At 42.4% G+C, this 19,350-nt stretch overlaps 1 protein-coding gene across 1 annotated transcript; it reads left to right on the forward strand.

The window, feature by feature from the left end:
- Positions 1-357: 357 nt before the first annotated feature.
- LOC311338240 (bactericidal permeability-increasing protein-like) lies at positions 358-13,431 on the forward strand (the record flags this gene model as incomplete). Its single annotated transcript, XM_084463472.1, has 17 exons — positions 358-376; positions 3,909-3,962; positions 7,491-7,601; positions 7,725-7,839; positions 8,170-8,301; positions 8,677-8,832; positions 9,397-9,460; positions 9,784-9,844; positions 9,933-10,024; positions 10,369-10,545; positions 10,708-10,767; positions 11,108-11,275; positions 11,860-11,927; positions 12,018-12,060; positions 12,553-12,616; positions 12,974-13,053; positions 13,369-13,431. The coding sequence occupies exons 3-17, from the start codon at positions 7,499-7,501 to the stop codon at positions 13,429-13,431; spliced, it is 1,446 nt and encodes a 481-aa protein (XP_084319598.1). The 5' UTR covers positions 358-376; positions 3,909-3,962; positions 7,491-7,498.
- Between the last annotated feature and the right edge of the window lie 5,919 nt (positions 13,432-19,350).

Raw genomic sequence — 19,350 nt, forward strand, 5'->3', positions numbered from 1 at the left:
AGCATATGTGTCTAAATTAATCTAGGATCTTCATTCATCTTGTTTAGGTCACGCGCAAGCAGGTGTGACCATGGGATTAAGTTTAACAAAGTGGATCAGAGACTAAGCCCGAGAATACATTCTGATGTACAAGCTCTGGGCTTGAAGGTGAAATTATGTTTGTGATGTGGAAATTATATTTACATTTCATCACGTTTATCCAAAGTGAGTCACAGGAATAAGGCTTGAAACTATGAACTATGAAAGCTTACAACTAAACTGGAGTAACTCGTTTCTCCAGCTTGGTGGGACGATTTGATAATGCAGAGCAGAGGAAGTAGCAATAGGAATTCATGTTGTGCACTCATGGTGGCACTATACAACAGAGGCAAATGTGGTAAGAAATATATGTTATGTTATCTACGCGAAACTGAAATGGAATGGGCTTTATAAATATAAAGTGTTAATAATCTGTCAAAAGGCAGTTTATATTATGACTGATGTAACATTTGATGCAACATGATAGAGAAACAGTGCAACACAGGACAGCAGCAGAAGCGTGCATGTGGCTCGTAGCGTGTGCTATTATTAGTTTCTTTGTTGACCTAAGGGCAGTTTTTGCCCGGAGGTTTTTACGACAGAAAATGAATATACTGTATTATTATCCACACAGGAATAGTGAATGTATTCCAACTGTCCAATTCAACGTGGAGCTTTAACCATGTTGAGTCTGAGATGGTTAGGCAATATTCAGGGTTACGTTGGGGAATACAAATTGGAGCTAAAATAAATATTTGTTGCAGAGAAACAGGATTGAAACGGCAGGGAAGGTATGCCTCCTAATGATATATACAGACAAACCAAACGAACAAGAGTAGAAACACAGCACCGAATCACAAGGTAGTTGTTTAGAGTGAGCCAGTTAAGGACTAATGTACATTTTATTGAGCCTGTAATCCATAAGTCATCAGCCTCCACTGGACCTTCACTACAATGTGTTAGGATTTCAGACGTCCTTGACGTGGACAAAAGAAACATTAACACTGACAACACCATTCGACTGCCATGCTCTTGTATTGGAAAAGTCGTGTTTTCCACAATAATGGTACAGGTTCACTATGTCATGAGGCCTGTCTGCTGCAAGAGTTGGGTGCTGTGATAGCGTGGCTTTAACCGATCCGTAGTCACTCAAACGCCTCGTTTGGAAAGCAATCTGGCCCGTTATGAAGCATTGGCAAGGAAGAATAAGACAGAGAAATTTGCTGATCTTGTCACTGATGTTCTCGGACCGCTCAGTACAGATTGCCTGTACTGTATATTATTATATTATATTATAGTATATTGTCTGTTCCATTAAAAAGGATTGATGGAGGGATGGATAGACGAACAGATGGATGGACAGATGGATGGATGGATGTATTGAGAGATGGATGGATGGAGAGATGGATGGATGGAGGAAGAGAAGGAGGGAGGGCTGGATGGCTGGATGGATGGAGGGAGGGAGGGCTGGATGGCTGGATGGATGGAGAGAGGGCTGGATGGCTGGATGGATGGAGAGAGGGCTGGATGGCTGGATGGATGGAGAGAGGGCTGGATGGCTGGATGGATGGAGGGAGGGCTGGATGGCTGGATGGATGGAGAGAGGGCTGGATGGCTGGATGGATGGAGGGAGGGCTGGATGGCTGGACAGATGTATTTGATGGATGGTCGATGAACAGACGGTTGGATGAAGCAGAGGCCATGGATGTGGGCCTGGCATCACAGCTGCATGATGTAGGGAGGCTACAGATAGCCCTTGTCTCTGAGCAACATAGCTCCTTTTCATGCCTCTCCAAACACTACACCATTCATCTGGAGCTCCACAGTCTCCACGACACCACAACAACTCCTGGGCCTCCCCGATGGAATCGTACCCCGAACACAAAACAAGATCAAAACTTCATACAAATATCCCCAACTTCCAAACCTACACAATATGACCACGTTGAACCATGGTAGCCGTGGTACGCACGTAGAGTGGCTAGTACCTGGAAATAAACACAACATCAACTGCAAGAACCTCAACTGGGCAAACTACAAAGCCCCTATGTTTACAGCATATAATGAGAATATTTAGGCAGCAGAACTCCTCATGAGGTCAGCCCCCTCATACTGTAAAACACTGCTGCTAAAGGATCTTCCCAAGAGGTCGGCTGCGCTCTCTGTCTTTCCTATGTCCTCCTTTTCCTTCTCTCTCTCTCTCGCTCCTTTTGTTTATTTTTAAGATGTTTTTCTTCTGAGTTGTTTCCCTCTCTTATCACACCACACACTCCTCCGGCACTGCGCTTGAGTTCGCCCACCCTCATTCTCTCTCTTTCTCTCTCTTCCACCACTGCACCTCCCTCGCCCGATCTCTCCCTCTCTACATCTCTCCCTCCCTTCATCTCTCCCTCCCTGCGTCTCTCTCTACCATCGCTTTATATGTTATTGTTGCATAGGTTACAGCAAGGTCTGATTATACTTAAATATAAGCACCTTAAATGAGTCCAATGTTAGTTCTGTTTTTTACTGCCGTTGGATGTGTGGAAATGCTTCATTCTGACTCAATTCGGCTGTACACTGTGCAATGACAATAAAATGAATTATATTCATTCACTCTCTCTCTCTCTCTCTCTCTCTACCTCTCTCTACCTCTCTCTACCTCTCTCTACCTCTCTCTCTCTCTCGTCATAGGAAGCTACGGTCAGTTTGCGATGCCCGTAATGCCCAATTAATATTCACCAGGTCCCTCCAGAGGCAGCTCTGTATTCAGTCTCAGAAGAAGAGGAGCTAAAGGCAAATCAATAAATGACATACGCTGTTACATTCCCAGCAGACGCCTCCCGTTTAAGTTCTATTCCCCATTATTTACCATCGCCTGCAACCACCTTTAGCTGGTGATCCGGAATGTCGAGGGACATTTCAGAACCCCCACAAATCTGCAGTTTAAAATATCCTCTCTTTTGATTAGACCCACATTATAACACATTAGAGTGAGGCTAGGTTGTGGAGCGTATTTTATAGTAGCCCAGGGGAAAATATTGAGCTAGTTCTCTGTCTAGTCAGTTCTAGACAGTCTCTACTATATCCACACATACAGAGAGTCCATCTGAAAGACCTTTCAGATCAATTGGGTTGAGGTTGCTTGCAACACAATGTGTGTAGCTGTGCAGATACAAAAACAAGGCTGACTAGGCCTTACTGATTGAGTTTTCATAATACTAAAAAAACACAACTTTGGAAATCTGAGCTTCCTAGCAACGTTTCGAAATGTTTTCCCAAACACACAAGAAATGAAGAAGCAAGGTGAAGACATAACCTTAACCACAAAAGGCCTACATTAGGAAAATTTCTCAGAATAGTGCTCCATCTGCTGTTTATTGAATAGGTTATGATATGATATGATGTGCATACTGCTGTGGGAAATAATAAATAATAAATAAATATAACACCAGAATACAGGTGATGCCAACCTCAAAAACACGACCTCTTGCTCTTCCTGTCTCTTCAGGTGACCTCATGCATCAACCTTATCAATGTTTAAGGTGAAGCCAAACTTTAGTATTCATTGATTCTTCTCCAATCTCCCAAAGGGTCTGGGAGAATGCAGATCAATATTTGATTACATCAAATTAAGGACAATGCATAATGTATAATGCATGTCAAGAGAAGATATATTCATTGGCCAAGGTAGAGTCCATCAATTTATCGTGACTACGAAAAAAGGGGAAAACACTGCACAAATGTTGCCCTAACCTAACGAATTGGGAAGATCCAATGTTGGTACATTCAGTACATTGATTGCACGTCAGCTTCTACTTCCTTAATAAAGCAGAAGTATTCCTGGTTGAAATTCATTATAAATTGATGCCCTCCGCTTCTATGACTCTGTGCACACTGCCTGCCTGCAGACCAGAGTCACACATCAGGAACGGCCGCTTTGAGAGCTTCTGCGTCAGGTTCAGGTAATGACTGCCTTACCGGCTCTATACTTAAACCACGCTCATTTTGTTCTAGGTTGACGTTGTGTAGTGTCAGGAGTGTTGTTATTTTTATTAGGGTATGAAAATGACATAGTAATTTGTGCTAGAAAGCAACATTGTGTTGTTTACTTGCTTATCTTTCAAAGATTAATAGAATAAATGTTTCCTAACTTCAACATTTAATGCCATATACTTGCATGGGATTTATGTAGAGTATGTTTGTTAAGTATGTATGTTTTCCCAACATTCGTAAATAAAAAGGCATTTAATGGTTAAGATCAAAATGTAAACCAGTTTTCATTTGTTACAAAACGTTTTCATAGTTTACACACCCAGATCACAGTTCTGTGATTTCCAAAGTTGCCTTAAGCTTACTATGTCTATAAATCCATTTTCCGAATAGTAATAAAATGACTTTTGTTTTATGGTTTATCCAAAAATGTAATTTGTGCCAAAATGTTTTCTAGTAGTTTACAGTCCAGATCACATGTTTTCATTCAGTAGCCTCACTGCATACTTTCATAGTTCATACTCAAACCAACCCAAACCTGTTGGCCTCAGATATCTCAACAATCAACAGAATGAAATGTGCAATGGCTATGTAGAAAGAACTCTGCCATATCATTTTCATTCAAACATGTTTAAGGGAAATCTGAGCCCAAAACAAGTATCTCATGAACCGTGGGCCTGTCTGTGTGAAACCGCAAAAAAGTTAGGCAACTTTAAAAATGCTCATTTTCAGCGGGATAAATGAAAAAGCTGTCTTTTTCCAGCTGACTTTAATCTACATTTAATTTAATAAAACGCCAGTTGGTATGCTGGCTCGTCCTGGGTCATGTAACCCAAATAGTAGTCCTGAGAGACTGCTTCTTTGCAGGCCTTGCATGAACATCTGTCGCATTGTTTTGGTCAAGGCCCCCAAGATCCACTCACACACTGCTAAACCCCCATTATTAGGGACCGAGCCAAACATGGCAAGGTCCCTATTGAAACCCTCATGATTATTCTTCTTCTTCTTCTTATTATTATTATTTTTAAACACTTCGACTGCATTTTTCCCCCCCTGCACATATTCTAAAACTCATTTTTTCTTGGTGCAATTGTGGGGACTGGTGAAAAATTTGATAATCTAGCCCTCAAATTCACATTCGCCCCTAGGTGGCGCTATAGCAACTGTTCAAAAGTGCAAACTTTGCACAAGCATATCTCGCCACCGGTTTGACCTACATTCATGAAACTTTGCACAAACATGCATATCCTCATGATGAACAAAAAAGTCTCTTGAACTGAACACTTCCGGTAGCCATATTTTCCGCCATTTTGAATTTAGTTAAAAACAGTAAATTCCCCAAGGATCCCAGGTTTTTCGACTTTGACAAAAATCCTTTGGCACATATCATATATGGCCCATTATCTTCAATCTGACTTAAAGATTAGTCTGTACAATAAAGTTTAGAGCACCAATGAGTTCTAAAAGTGGTGTGGTTGAAACCTCGAAAATAGTTAATTGCTCATATCAACGTCAAGTTGGACGCCTATGATGTTGGCCCCAATACAAAAGTTGTTCAGAATCAAATTCTAAACAAGATAAAGTCAACATATTTTCAAATGGGGCGTGGCATCGAAATGGGCGTGGCCTGACACTAAAATCGCCACAGTTCATAGACGCAATGTTTGATTTGAGCGGGACCCACTCAGTGGCCGTAAGGTACCAAAGTTCTAACTGCTCAATTAAAATTAAGTCGATTGAAAAAACAACATGGCCGCCACAGGCTCTGGTGTCAGGGTAAATCACTGTGCGGAGACCGTAATAGTTATGAATATGAAATTCACAGGACACGTGTAGACTGGTACCGATAACTCACATACCAAAATTCGTGTTTCTATTTTTTGTAGCGCCCCCTAAAGGAACTTTAAAAAGCAGCCCCTGCGCCACGTTTCACCAATATGTATGAAACTCAGTATTCACGTACAATGTGCCCATACCTACAGAAAAGCCTCTTGGACCCATGCCCCAAACCCCACAGGAAGTCGGCTATTTGCATTTCTAATTTTCACATTTGGCGGCCATTTTGAATTTTTTTCACTTTTTTGCCTTGTATTTGAATGAACTCCTCCTAGGGAATTTATCGGATCTGCTTCAAAATTGGTCAGTACAGTCATGAAGTGTGGCTGAACCAAAATCGTGCTATTTGTGATTGTACGTTGAAGGGCGTGTCCGTGGCATGCCGTCAAAGTTGGCCATTTTTGAATTCCGTCGCCTTGTATTTGAACTAACTCCTCCTAGGGAATTTATCGGATCTGCTTCAAATTTGGTCAGTACAGTCATGAAGTGGTGCTGAACCAAAATCGTGCTATTTGGGACTGTACGTTGAAGGGCGTGTCCGTGGCGTGATGTCAAAGTTGGCCATTTTGAATGGAATTTCACTTTTTCGCATTGTATTTGAACGAACTCCTCCTAGGGAATTTATCGCATCTGCTTCACAATTGGTCAGTACAGTCATGAAGTGGTGCTGAACCAAAATCGTGCTATTTGTGACTGTACGTTGAAGGGCGTGTCCGTGGCGTGCCGTCAAAGTTGGCCATTTTTGAAATCCGTCGCCTTGTATTAAACTTACTCCTCCTAGGGAATTTGTATTTGAACTAACTCCTCCTAGGGAATTTATCGGATCTGCTTCAAAATTGGTCAGTACAGTCATGAAGTGGTGCTGAAACAAAATCGTGCTATTTGTGACTGTACATTGAAGGGCATGGCCGTGGCGTGCTGTCAAAGTTGGCCATTTTGAATGGAATACTTTCACTTTTTCGCCTTGTATTTCAACTAACTCCTCCTAGGGAATTTATCGGATCATTGATGTAGGGTTAATAATGTTAGTTAAAGTTGTTACAACATGTAATTCAGTTAAATGTGGTCTTACATGTTAATGTCAAAACAATCAGTAGGACACCACAGGGCACCTCTGCTTCTACAGATTACATAAATTTGCGAATTTTTTTTAAAACTGCGCTTTTTTAAAACTGCGCGCAGTGATGAACGGGACCTCGTGCCGGCTTGCGGCTGCGTCACGTGCGGTCCTAACATGTGCACATCTTGCCAGCACACATGTTACGACGGCACGTGACGCGGCCGCAAGCCGGCGCGATTTTTTTTTAAAACTGCGCGCAGTGATGAACGGGACCTCGTAGTGGCGGCTGCAAGCCGGCGCGAGGTCCCGTTCATCACTGCGCGCAGTTTTAATTATTATTTTTTTTAACTTTTATGCAAAATTGGCTGCCATACAGAATTTTTCACAACAATAAAGACATGAATAAAAAACGACTGAAACACTGTACAGGATATACCATTCAATGAGAACGTCAGCTTCCATTAAGCACATGTTTAGTGTCAACTTCCACAGCAGGAGCCTTTAAATCCATCCATATGTAAATACAGAACGCAGCACAGCATAGTGTTCTCCCTGCTGTACTCTTGCTCTTGATTGATACTGTATTCTTTACTCTGCGTGTCAGAGCTCAAGATGTTCCCATGGCGATGGCTGGCTCTGCTGGCTCTCATCCCCCTGTCCCTGAGCGCCAACGCCGGGGTCAAGGTCAAACTCACACAGAAAGGACTTGATTTCGGTGGGTTCGAGTCATCATCTTCACTGTCTTGTTTCCCCCACAAATGTGACACACCGTCACCTAGTCATGTGTAACTGTACACAACATCATAGCGACAGACTTTGTATTCCTTTCCATTTCCAGGCAGAGAGCTCGTCGTGGCGTCTCTGAAGGAGAAACTGAAGACCATCAGGGTGCCAAATATGTCGGGGAAAGAGCGGGTGAATCCCATCTGCAAGGTCCGCTACAGTGTGACCGAGTAAGACAAGGACGCTCACACCGCTACACCCACTACACCGACTCCACTGCGTGCAAATGCCATGGTTACTTAACTTTGTTTATGTCTTTGATTTGATTTGAATCAGCATTCATTTTTCCGTTTGTTGTTGAGGGACTAAGACCACTATCCGACCACTAGCCGTTGTATTTGTACAGCCCTTAATCACTTAATCACAGTTTAAAAGGCCCACATTTTGCCACACCCCCTAACCCTACAGTACCACTCTGTTGTTCTTTTCCACCGTTGTTGATGTAGTATTGTTGTGCGTCAAAGGCAGTCATTTTCCCCTTTTCTTCCGGTGTATTTCAGCGTGAATATTGTGAATCTGGGTTTGCCCAGCTCGGCGTTGGGTCTGGTGCCAGGGACGGGCTTCACCCTGACCATCACTAACGCCTTCCTCAGCCTCCATGGAAGGTGGAGGGTGAAGTACTTGAGATTCATGTAAGTAGGACAACTGCAGCCGTTAACAGCCACATGTGGTCCTTTGTCTGGTCTCTTCTATTTAAGATAAAGGTAAATATTAGATACACTCATGGATGTATCGGTCAGGGCATCGTGCTCTAATAGGCCTACAAGTCGATGATTCAAACAACCCAGGACCTCTGGTCAGGGAGTCGAGGCCACCGGATGCTATGCTAGACTTTCCTGTACCCTCATCTCATCCGCCCCAAAGAAATGCAATCCTTGTTAAGCAAAGGGTTATAAGCAGACGCTACACTTTGATAATCTGTGAAGGGAATATCCTGCCCCTGATTTTAATATCCTGTCATCAACATGATGAATCTCTTTTGCTCTTCCCTCCCTTGTTCTGAACAGAAAGGACAGTGGCTCCTTCGACCTGACCATCAAGGGCCTGACCATCACCACCACTATCTCCCTCAGTAGCGATGAGACAGGCCGCCCGGCCGTGGCAACGGCCAGCTGCGCCGCCAATGTGGGGGGGCTGAGTGTCAAGTTCCGCGGAGGTGCCAGGTGAGAACCCAACACTTCTCATTGAACACATGGGGGACCTGGTTGTGTTTTGATTTTTGGATTGCCGGGCCAGGATAGGGTAGTGGTTTGAGGGTGTCCGGCTCCCAGCTGAAAAGGTAGCAGGTTCCATCCCGATGTCCGCTGCTCATTTTTGGTGTCCTTGAGCAAGACGCCCATCCCCTGTGTGTCCATTAAGGACCTGTGAAGGAATTGACTTGAATTCACTGTGAGTTGCTTAGGAAACTAGCATTAGCTGAAACAGCCTGAATGGATAGGGACTAGAAATGAACTCTAGCTTAGTGGCACTGGTTTGGATCATGGAGGTGTTCTGTTCCATGCTCATGCAAGTTCTCAGACCTAACCCGACACACCCAAGCAGTAAAAGGGGTCATTGGGGAGCATTGGCTGTAGGTGTTGCCAGTTCATCACTGTGGAGTCATCTTGTCTGACACATTGCAGGATAGTACCAACCACCTCCTAGACTGTCCAGGCAGGGAGATAAAAGAGGATGGATTAACTGTGTCTAACCTGTGATGCTTCTGTTAATCATTCTGTTTTTTTAAGCTGGCTGTACAATCTTTTCAAGCGCTTTGTTGAAAAAGGATTACGCAGCTCATTCGAGAAACAGGTGAGAACATTGTTTTCTTGTGGTCTCCTATACTCTTTCAAAAGTGGAAGTGTATGGGACAGTGTGTGTATCTCAAGTAAAACTCATGAATAGGCAATGGATGGCGCCTTTTGGATCCAATGAAAACTAGACGTTATTCAATTCAAAGTCACAAGATTTGTTGCCCTTGGCAAATGGGCGAAGGGTTTTTGTTTTAGCTTTGTTTCTGAAAATGTAATTGCTGTCCCATGTTCCGGAAGACGGTTTTATGTGCATTATATCGATCCATCTATATAAACATTCCGATTTTAAAAAGGCCCAATGTATGCTCTTTTGCATTGCAGATATGCCCTCTGGTGGCAAAATCGGTGCCTAGCCTGAACGAACTCCTGAAAACCCTCAACGGTAAACTATTATTAATGAAACCGCAACAATAATATCCATAACATATTTCTGTTGTTGTTGGATGATGTGAATGTTTCTTATCCTTCAGTGCTGGCCCCGGTGGACCGCTATGCAGAGATTGCATATCCCATGGTGTCCTCACCGGAGATTTCAAGCTCCGCCATAGCATTAAACCTGAAGGTGAGTTCGTCCTGGTCTGACTCAGTGGCTTTCTAAAAAAAGCAATTAAGATCAAATATGTACCATCACGTAAATGAGTGAAGGCTAATGTAATACCTATGCAGCTCCAATACTGGAATTCATTTAATCAAACAAAGTTTGCTAGACTTTCCAGATTCAACCCATCAAGTAGTTTGTTATCAAGCAAGAAAATTCCATATACACCACACATTCATATAAGTGGGTAAAACTATGAAGTGCCAGGGACATAACTCTGCATAAACTACACGTTACCTCTCCACTACACCACCACTGCCTTCCTCTACATGAGAACCAAGTATCAACACATCTTTCCTCCCGTACAGGGTGAGTTCTACAACATCGGCCACCACGTGGAGCCCCCCTTCTCCCCCACACCCTTCTTCCTCCCCAACGAGGAGCAGGCCATGCTCTACATCGGCATATCCGCCTTCACTGCCAACTCCGCCAGCTTCGTGTACAACAAGGCCGGCATCCTGAGCCTCAACATCACTGATGACATGGTGACATAATGACTGCTGGTTTAGGAATTCGGGAATTCCGGGGAAATCTGGGAGATTCTGAAAGTTTGGGATTCTGTAAAGTACTAGGAAGGGAAATGGTTATGGTTTTTTTTCCAGAGATTGACACAGCACCACCTTTGATGTCTGTCTTTGTTTCAACAGATTCCTCCAAGTTCTCCTATTCGACTGACTACCAGAACGTTCGGAGCATTCATTCCACAGGTGAGAGAAGAACCACACATTTCAATGTCAAAGTCTTTACTTTGAAGATGAAAACAGAACACTAGGCAAAACTCAAAACTACGCACATAACTTACATATGAATGTATATAACATGCCAGCAACATACATACAAAATAATGTTATATGAAAAGGTACATTAAACATATAACAGCATTATACATACAAGTAAATACTAATTCAATCTTAACATGAATTGAGATGCCAATGTGGTAAATAGAAGGAAATGCATATCTACAATAAGTGTGAATTCACATTTCCCACATTTTCAGTGTTATGAGTCTATTCTGATGGCAACATGTGATCCTGGGTATTGTTCTAGATCTCCAAGACGTTCCCAGGTCTGATGATGCAACTGCAGTTGAAGATGGCGAAGGATCCCCTCATTAACATAGAGGCCAACAAGGTGACCGTGGACGCCGTGAGCTCCATGACAGCCTACGCCATCCTCGCTGACACCTCACTCGCCCCCCTCTTCGTGCTCAACGTGGTATGATCTCTTCAAATGACCCCATTGTGCAGAAACTGTCAATGGGTCTGGTTTAACTAATTTGAGTAAAAACGCTGTAAAGGTTAAGGTAGCATGTGTTATGTAGTGGGAGATCACATTACCTGGCTAAGTATGGGTTAAAAAGAAATGAATTCAAAACTGAATATGATTTCTGCAGCAGAAACCACAATATAAACCCAACACACATCCACACATCCAGTTATGTGTTGAAATATGAACCACACATTCACAGTTGTGTATATGTGTTGAGAGATAAGGCGAGATATGAAATTAGGCCAGCCCAGGCTAGCATTGGCCTTCCTGACAACATGACTGTTGAAGACGTCATCCAACAGCGTCTGGCCCAACCCATTCAACTTGCTGGCCACTTACACAGAGCCGCCTAGTCTTGTTACAGGGACTCAGGTTTACAAACAAGGCCACGGTACAAAAATGATATCATAGATGTCCTTAAACAGAAGTCCAGTCTTGCTTTTACGGAATCCAAAAAATGATCTTTAGAAAATAAAGAAGGTAAATAAAGTGTTTCAGGAAGGCCCATATGTTGTCTGTTGTCTTGTCAGGATTTTAGTGTCAGTGCACAGGTCAACGTGGACGAGAATAAACTGGCAGGAGCGGTCACCTTAAATAAGTAAGTAAATACAATAATATAACCACAAGGTAGAACTAGTAATAACCAGCCACAGATTAGATTGCATCACATTCTTGCCTTCTCCCACAGGTTGGACATGTCCCTGGGGAAAAGCGACGTTGGGGACTTCCAGGTAAGTGGAAAGCTACTGTTGGATGGATAAATAAATTACATTTGGAGGCTTTTATCTAAAGTGATACTGAGACCACCCTCGATAATGGGTGGTCTCAGTATGAATATGAACTAACTATGTCTGCATGCCATGTGCTCCCAGTTAAACTCTACAGGACAGATTATGACTCAAACCTTAGAATCATAGAGAACTCTACAAGCTATAGATTCTAGATATGCCATTTGACAGTTGGGACAAGTCATCCTTATTTGATTGGTTGGCCTTGTGCTCTTGTGCTATATTTCAGTACCAAGTGAGGTAATGAAGGAATGAGCACTTTAGTAGTTCATCTAAGGCACAGTATATATTTTAAAATGCTTTGGTCATGCGCAAATAGATGTTATGACCAAGCAGTAACAGTCACTAGTCAGTAAACAACTCTGAAGTAAACAAACCACATACTTCAGTGCCCTGGGTGTTTACATCGTGATTAACCAGCTGTAAACCCTATAGGTCGGACCCCTTAACTTCATCTTCCGAACCGTCCTCAAGGTGGTGGTGTTACCCATACTTAACGGTGAGAACGTTGTTCACTCTACATTACACTACAGTACACGAATGTATTGGTAGAGCAGAGGGAATATCAATTATCCACACTGCAGTGAGACTAGATACATTACTATCATAAATAGTTAAAGAGCACAAATGTGTTTCATTTCATCAGCGTCAAGCATACATTATATCAAGGAAAAGAGTTTTTAGATAATTTGATCTTTACATTTTTGGAATATCAGCGGAAAAATAATATTTCTAGGGTTTATAAATGGAATGCACTACGTTATACGTGTGAGAGCGTTTTAATAGACAACCCAAAAAAAAACACACAAATACAATGACCATTACTGCATAACTGATGATTATTTTTCCTCCACAGTGAGACTTAGAGGGGGCTTCCCTCTACCCAACCTGGGGAGGAAGTTCAGCCTGAAAAACACCCAGCTGCAAGTCCTGGAGGTCAGACAACCCTCCAGCCAAGCCTTCACACCACCCCCCATGACCCCACACAACATGGGCTCAGTCACTTAGCGGCCATCCTGGTTTTGAACACTAGCTGGGAGGGGGAACTGAATGCAGAATTCCTTCGAAATTCAGTTCCTCCGCCCAGCTACTATTTAGAACCAAGACTGGACTAAGATTGGCCATGAGCTGAATAAGGACCGAGCTACAGCAGTATTATTTAGTGTGCTGGATGTGATGTCATGATCCTTGTGAACACTAGCCTTCTGCATCACTCTTTGATAACTCTTGTTTTTGTGTGTTTCGGTCCAGGGCTACCTAGTGATCGGGACGGGCTACCTAGTGATCGGGACAGACCTCCAGATTTCAGGATGAAAGTTCCTGAAAACATCACTCCAGACATCTGTCTGAGAACAAGGCAGAAATGAAACCTTTAATTCCTATTTTGCTCTGGGATCAATAGGCATATCATTTTACGTTTGTAATCACTTTCTTTGATATGGTTTGAGGGCTTGTTTAAATTTTGACACAAATTTGTAGTTTTCTATGTTTTTTAATGCACACTGTAACAACAGTATGTATGAATGAATGTATGTATGAATACCAACAAAAGCATTTTACCTTTAAATGTATATGAACGCTTCAATACGTTACATTAAATACATTTGCCTTCAAGAATATGTTTTGTCCTAAATGGCTGCGTCTTCCGTGTGGATATTAGACCAGGGTTCTAGAGGCTTCTGTGTCGAGCTGGCCAATCACATTATCCTGTTGTACTGGTTGGTCACTTAGAGCAGTGTTTCCCAAACTTTTTTTCTGGGGGACCCATTTTTTTAAATTACAAACCATCGCGACCAAATTCAAAATAGTACAGTACTATCAAAAACATGCTTCTTGTTTAAAGTTTTTTAAAATGCTAATGCCAAGCAGGTAGGCTTGTGTTTATTTGCAGCTATTGTTATCAAACAGTCAATCAATCAATCAATTTGAACAACAACAACATTAATCAATTCATTAACCACATAAGATAAGACAAGATAAATTCAGGTGTTTCAGCGGCATGAAGTAAGACAGTTCAGAAACTGTAGAGATAGATGCCAAAATAGTGCTAAAGTATTTCTGTAAAAAAAAAAAAAAAAATTTAATATACATTTATTTGGCGACCCAATTAAAATCTCCCGCGACCCAGTCTTTGGGAAAGACTGACTGAGAGCCGAGGCTCAGAGCCCGTCCCCGCAGACTCTGGGAGTTTGCCGACATTATCTAGAGAGGGGAACCCCCAAAAGACCAAACACTAGCATTTACAAACAAGTGCCATCTAATTGTAACCTACATTAACAGTCAAAAGAGACATTCAAGAGGCAAGAGTAACATACAGTCTAAAATTACATTTTATTTTGTCAAGAAGAAAACATCAAGCATTTTTTTTGTTGTATTGCAATCAACCGAGAGCAAAGCATACCTTCACTAGTACGTAGTCTCCAGCTTTGACCTCGGCCACACCAGAGTCCAGAGCGCTGTCCCTCCCCTCCCTGGGGAAAATCACCTTCACGTTCCCGTCGCTCCTGCCACACAAGTCCTGGGACGATGTCTTACTCTCCTGAAGATCCAAACAAAGATACAAACCGGCCAATACCAGATATTTTTTAAGTGAAATGGATATAATGCTGCACATTGTTTTAAAACAAGGAGCGGCAAAGTTGTGCCTTGCAATGCAAACACAACAATAATTGGCACCAATCTGGCGCACTTAGAAGAGCGATCAACTGAATAAATGCCAGGTATATAGCCTATCAGAGACTGGCACGCAATCAGTGCACTTGCAAATGAGAGCCTGCAGTAGGCTATGACCGATTGTGGTGTGACATTATTTAATCATCCATCTACAGCAAATACGATCAGACAGAGATACATCATTGAACACATACACAAAGCACATTCATCCAACCACAGCAGATGCTGACAGACAGCCCACAAACTTCTCCAACTCCAAGGCTGCCAACCACAAGGCCTACATAACCATGCAGTATGCCGAAGCCGGAAAGGACACGCGCAGTGGCATCTTATGCACAACAATCAGTTCTATCATCACAATTCAGTCACTGCAAAGATTTAAAAAAATAGCCTCTTACCTTAAGTTAGAATGGACCGTCTTTCTTCTGTTTGGCGCACATGGCTAATTTGCATACGCACATAGGACAGGCTGGCTCCGCTTGGTAAAAAATAGAACATATTTGTGAATAAATGTTTTGAATTCTGACTACTGGACATGGTGAGCTTAAAATATTTAAGTGACCATTAGTGACATTCATTTTTTTTTATTATTATTTTTGGACAAAATTTGAGACTTTCAAGGGTCTCATGGGAAAATCCCCCGCTTCAGGGAGCTACACCCTGAAGCAGTATATGTGCACCACTATGGACACCAATTGAACCTTGTTTTGTGCTGTATGCAAAGTAGTACCAGCGGCTTCCAAGTTCTTTGAGCTGTTGGAAAATCTGTACACCACTTTCAGTACTTCCCTAGTGAACCACGACAAGCTCCTAGAAGTACAGAAAGAACTTGGATTAACACCATCTGAACTGGTGCAGCTCTCCACCACACGATGGGCATGCAAGCTGAGGTCTATCAAAGCTGTGCTGAAAAACCTTCCTGCCATCCTGTCCTGCCTCAGCTCAACGAAGACCTCCATGAACAAGGGGATCCTATCAAACCTCCGCAGGCCAAAGACGATGTACATGCTGCTCATGTTTTCCAAACTCCTTGGAATAATGAAGGATTACACAGGTATCTTCAGGGAGAAAGTGTGGACTTGGGCAAAGCTGCCCAGTACAAAATGGCAGTACATCAGACTTTGAAAGATGATAGTGCTGAGGAGATGTTCAGAAGATCCATGGTCTTATGCAAGGAATATTCAGCTTCCAGTTGGTCCCAGACAAAAGCAAAAACGCTTTGATGATTTTGTGGTGGAGTCAGCCTGTGGATCAACCTCAAGCATGACCAGCTCAGATGATTTCAAATGTCATCTTTTTTATCCATGCCTGGACAGGATGTTGGAGGAGCTCACCCGTCGGTTTTCAAGTGTGGGAGAAGAGATTATGTCAGGTATTCAAGCCTGCAACCCAACATCTGAGGTCTTTCTCTCTGAAGATTCCCTCAAAATCCTTGCCTGCCATTACAAGATTGAGCTGAGGTCAGAAGAAGTTCTGGTGGCTACAACATTCATCAGAAGAAAGATGGAAACTCAGACCATCTTTGAGACTGCCAGTGTCTTCCAAATGCTGGATGTTGACATGTTTCCCACTTTCAGAGCTGTAGTTGCAAGTTGCTTTGACTATTCCAGTCAGCAGTTGTAGCTGTGAGCGTTTCTTCAGTGCCTTGCGCCTTCACACTTGGCTTAGGAGCACTATGGGGCAAGATAGGCTCAATGACCTGGCCATTATGATGATTGAAAGAGATTATGTGTCTGTCATAAGCAGGGATAGAGTAATTGACTGGTTTGCTAATTTCAAACCACGCAGGTATAGCCTTATGTTGCCACCACAAAACTAGAATAATCACTGGGGTAGGGGTAGACAATAGTTGGACTTAATTCCTTCAGTTATAATATAGTTATTTGAATCAGTCTGTCACCATAATTCATTCAATATTTGATTCATTCATTCAGTCATTCAATTTGTTCTCATTTACAATGCTGAGATGTACCAACTAAGGAATGAGAATCTTGTTTTACAATACTTTGCATTTGTAATATGTTTTCTTTCCATTAAATAGTAGGAGAAACCTTTCAGTCTCTTTTTAAAAAAAAGAAGAAAAATGGCATTTAACATGACAAGTCATGGGTAAGAAGACATCATTTGATGGATGAAGGTGTGTCGATGAAATTGAGGTGGTGAAAAATAACTTTGAAGGTGTTATAGTACATTAGCTAACAATGGCCTCCATTCTTGAGTTTTCATTTCCATCTAGTGGAAAGGACATGCAACAGCATGGATAATACTTCGCTACAAAATCATGGGCTTATTGTTGGCTAAGCACAGTGGGCATACCACTTCTAAAATACAAAATAGCAAACAAACGAACAATCCATCTCTGCAATCCTACTTTGAGTCTACTGAAAGTTAGGCTCAAATTAGTTTGTAGTTTGTAGTTTACATAAAAATCTCTAGAAGTCAATAGTTAAGTGGTTATTGTTTCTTTCCATTAAATAGTATTGTCTTGAGCAGGCCCTGCAACTGAAAATGTAGGCTATGAATTAGAAGGGATTTAGGATTTGCCAATGTCCAGCAGGTCACCCTAAAATGGACTAGAATGCAGGAAATCGCATCTTAGAAAAATCGCATATTTTCTGGGGGACGACCCCCAGACCCCCCTCAGGGCTAAGCCCCGGATGTACACAAATCCTAAATTTGGGTGTAGGTCAGGGTATCTAAACATTTTAAAATTAACAGTCAGAGCAAGATGTGGCAAATACATGTTTCACTCTGAAGGGGATTTTAAAAAAGTGACGCGATTGGAAGAGCGGGGCCGGGGCAGAGTGTGTGTGAGCCAGATGGAGAGAGATAAGCAGAGCAGAGTCCTGCACGGCTCTTATTTTGAAAACCCGCACCCGTCCTTACCCGCAAAACTTAAAACCACATCCGACCTGTGTTCCGACAGTAGAATGAATTACATTCCAAAATTAGACACATAAGATGGAACGCCAGGGAATTACAATAGTGGTGTTTGGCGTGCAGGTGCTTTAGATTGCCGTGCAAAAAAGCACATCATCCACTGTTGACGGTTTTAGTTGACTTCTCCGCTCCTGAATATCAGATCTAGCACCGGAGAAGTCTCGCTCGCTTGCTGTGCTGGATGCACTGAGCAGGGATGGCGAGGATAAATCTGTCAATCTGAGCAATATTGGGAAATGAACGACCGTGCTCTCCCCACCACGATCACACACCAACAGAGTCATCTTTAGGTGTTGTAATCAATGTAGGAGCCTCATCACTGGAATCCTCTACGTCCGATAGTGTGTCCGCTGACACTCCAGCTCGCTTCTCGGCCGGGGGCACTGCTCGCATATTTTGTAGATGTGTCACTAATAATGTTTTTATTTTTATTTGAAATACATACATTTTAAGCTTGCAGCTTTGCAGCCACTCATGCAGGGATAGGTCTCATAAGTTCACTTGCTCACCTGTCTTGCCAAATGCATTGCTCGTCTTTTTTTTTTTTTTTTTTAACAGATTGCAAAGTGGCACTTTTATTTTCTCTATTGTTGAACTTGATGCAAGTTATGACACAGCTGCACTTTTATTTTCTCTATTGTTGAACTTGCTGTTATTTGATGTTATTGAGTTAGAATTTAGATACAACATGATGTAACTTGATGTTACTTCAATAAATTTGGAAATGTTAAGCTTGGCGTATTTCATTAGCGTTGTGTTGGGGCGATGGGGACAGGTGGGGCTTGAAAATTTCCCCTTGTCCAAAGTGGGGGATGACCGAAAAAGTTTGAGAACCACTGGGCTACAGCAAGGTCCGATTCTACTTAAATGAGTCCAATGTTAGTTGTTTTTTATTGCAGTTTGATGTGTGGGAATGCTCCATTCTGACTCAATTTGGCTGTACTCTGTGCAATGACAATAAAATGAATTATATATTCTCTCTCTCTCTCTCTCTACCTTTCATTTCGTCATAGGAAGCTACGGTCAGTTTGCGATGCCCGTAATGCCCAATTAATATTCACCAGGTCCCTCCAGAGGCAGCTCTATATTCACTCTCAGAAGAAGAGGAGCTAAAGGCAAATCAATAAATGACATACGCCGTTACATTCCCAGCATCCATTACCATCGCCTGCAACCACCTTTAGCTGGTGATCCGGAATGTCGAGGGACATTTCAGAACCCCCACAAATCTGCAGTTTAAAATATCCTCTCTTTTGATTAGACTATAACACATTAGAGTGAGCCTAGGTTATGTTGTGGAACTGTATTTAATAGTAGCCCAGGGGGAAATATTGAGCTAGTTCTAGAGCTAGGGGGGAGGGGGGGGTGTGTGACACCTTGTTCATCACCAAACCCATCCATCTGAAAGACCTTTCAGATCAATTGGGTTGAGGTTGCTTGCAACACAATGTGTGTAGCTGTGCAGATACAAAAACAAGGCTGACTAGGCCTTACTGATTGAGTTTTCATAATACTAAAATAAAACAACATTGGACATCTCAGCTTCCCAGCAACGTTTCAAAATGTTTTCACACACACACACAAGAAATGTAGAAGCAACATGAAGACATGAAACTGAAA

The sequence above is a fragment of the Micromesistius poutassou genome (assembly GCF_964030765.1).
Source record: "Micromesistius poutassou genome assembly, chromosome: 2".
Classification (NCBI taxonomy): Eukaryota; Metazoa; Chordata; class Actinopteri; order Gadiformes; family Gadidae; genus Micromesistius; species Micromesistius poutassou.